The sequence below is a fragment of the Neltuma alba genome, unplaced genomic scaffold, assembly GCF_004799145.2.
Source record: "Neltuma alba isolate B1F8T4 unplaced genomic scaffold, ASM479914v2 tig00010280_pilon, whole genome shotgun sequence".
Lineage (NCBI taxonomy): Eukaryota > Viridiplantae > Streptophyta > Magnoliopsida > Fabales > Fabaceae > Neltuma > Neltuma alba.
In genome coordinates, this window is record NW_021635203.1 from 200579 (window position 1) to 203045 (window position 2467).

The 2467-nt window shown below is 47.1% G+C and overlaps 1 protein-coding gene across 1 annotated transcript; it reads right to left on the bottom strand.

The window, feature by feature from the left end:
• Positions 1-439: 439 nt before the first annotated feature.
• On the bottom strand, positions 440-1475 carry LOC114755510 (uncharacterized). Its single transcript, XM_028944398.1, has 2 exons — positions 1330-1475; positions 440-1166 (listed from the first exon to the last, which is right to left on the bottom strand). Exons 1-2 carry the CDS (start codon positions 1473-1475, stop codon positions 440-442), a joined length of 873 nt encoding a protein of 290 aa, XP_028800231.1.
• Between the last annotated feature and the right edge of the window lie 992 nt (positions 1476-2467).

Below are 2467 nucleotides of genomic sequence, written 5' to 3' on the forward strand. Positions count from 1 at the left end.
CGATTCATGTAGTCCATAAAGACAGCTGGAGCATTTGTCAGTCCAAAAGGCATCACCAAAAACTCATAATGTCCATAACGAGTTCGAAAGGCCGTTTTTGAAATGTCTTCTGCTCGAACCCTTAACTGATGGTATCCCGACCTCAGATCAATCTTAGAGAAAACTGATGCTCCAACTAATTGGTCCAATAGGTCATCAATTCTAGGCAATGGGTACTTGTTCTTGATTGTGACCTTGTTCAATTGTCGGTAGTCGATGCACAACCTCAAGCTACCATCTTTCTTCCTCACAAACAAAACCGGCGATCCCCACGGTGACACACTTGGTCGGATAAGTCCCTTTTCTAGCAATTCTTCTAGTTGCTTTTTCAACTCGACTAATTCTGAAGGAGACATTCTATAGGGAGCCTTAGAGATTGGGGTGGTTCCTGGAACCAATTCTATGGAGAACTCCACTTCTCGCTCTGGAGGTAGTCCTGCAACCTCATCTGAAAACACTTGGGGTAGTCTCTCACCACAGCTATCTGTTCAATTCCTCCTGCCTCATCCTCACTAATTGAAAAGAAGACAATGAAGGCCTGGCAGCCCTTCCTCACTGCCTTCTCTACTTGAGCAGCTGACAACAAAACCGGACCACTTGACATCTCAGCACATAAGGCACCTACCGGAATTGTCACCAACCTCCTTTTACAATCAAGGATTGCTCCATTGGCCATCAACCAGTTCATGCCAATAATCACGTCAATACCTCTCAGAGGTAGACAAAACAAATCTATTATAGAATCTCGATTCTCAAACTGAAGTGCAAGCTCTAGACACGCTCTTCCAGTTACGACAGTGACTCCAGCAGGAGTAGACACTCTTAAGTCATAAGGTAGCTCAACTACAGGCAAGCTCAACTTCTGAGCACAGTCCACAGAAATAAAGGAGTGCGTAACACCCGAGTCAAATAAAGCAGAAATAACATGTCCCTCAAGTAGAATGTTACCTCGAATCAAGTTCGGAGATGCAGAAGCCTCCTCATTTGTCATCGCATAGACACGTCCTGGAACAGTAGAACGACCAGCTTGAGGTGTCGGCTGACTCTCTGGACAGTTTCTGGCAATATGTCCCCACCGGTGGCATCGAAAGCACTCCCAGCATTGCCCCGCATGCCTACCCCCACATCTGGGGCACAGTCCAGTAACACTCGGGGTGGTCACTGATGAATCTCAACGGGAGCCCTGTCCCCCACCAGTCTGATTGTTTGGATTCTAGCGTCTTTGCATAAAGCCCCTCTGAGCGTTCACCCTCTGATTCTGCCCTTGGTTCCTGTTTCTCCCTGAGCTACTCGAGCTCCCAGAGCTGTATTGACTCCTTTTTCCCCACTCCTCCTGTAGGACCAGGATAACGGGTCGCTCTAGCTTGATTCTCAGCCCTCCTTGCCTCTACCACTCCTCTTGTCCTTCTAGCTGCAACCCGCAGCTTCACACACATCTCCTCAAAGGTCTTGACCTCTAACAAGGCCAACTGCTATTTCAACTCCGGCCTTGCACGGTTCATCAATTGTTGAGCTAACCAGAGTGAATGATCTTCCGTCTGCCTAGGCACATACTTTGCCAAATCTATAAACTTTGTGATAAACTGGTCCTCATGCATCTCGCCCTGCTTCAAGGAGTAGAACAGGAATTGCTTTTCCATTCGCAACTCCTTTGGAAAGAAGTGATCATAGAACATCCACTTGAAAGTATCCCAGTCCAACTGAGATATATCAGAAGGTCTTGCACTATCCCACCAATGCCTTGCTTGCTCCACAAGATAGGTGACCGCCACTTGTACCTTGAGCGGGGAAAGACAAGGAACAGCAGTAAAGATTGTCTCCATCCGCTCAATCCACTTCTCTGCATCTGACGGTTCCAAACTTCCCTTGAACTGGGGAGGATCATGACGATGCACCTCTCTCCATGCCTTGGTTATGTCATTCAGTAGTGGAGGGTAAATCACTCCCTCTGAAGTATCTCCTTCCTGGCTAGCCGCTCGATACTCCTCCCTCTGAGGTAAATCTCCAGCTCGATCACCACTCCTAACCCCTCTTTCTCCTACTCCTCGTGCCTCCATAGTCACCTCATTCTCTCGGTCCTCTTGATTGACCGACTCTTGGTGCTTCCTTGTGAAGTCTTCCTCAAACTTTCTCAACCTTTCATCTACCACCGCTGTCATCATCTCCCTCATTTGTCTCAGAAAAGCCTCATTCTCTTGAGGCGGTCCATTACCGGCTGGATCTGTTTGACGTGTCCGTACCATCCTTCCTCTCCCCAACTAAGGATGGAAACCCTCATTAGTAAAGAAAGAAAGGAAACACAAAACAAAGAGGGAAGGTATGTATGAAGTATGTATATTGCCACTAGGAAAAGAAACAATTTCAAAGAAACAAACCGGCTCTGATACCAATTTATAAGACCCTTAACCTCCCAAAACATTATAACCTG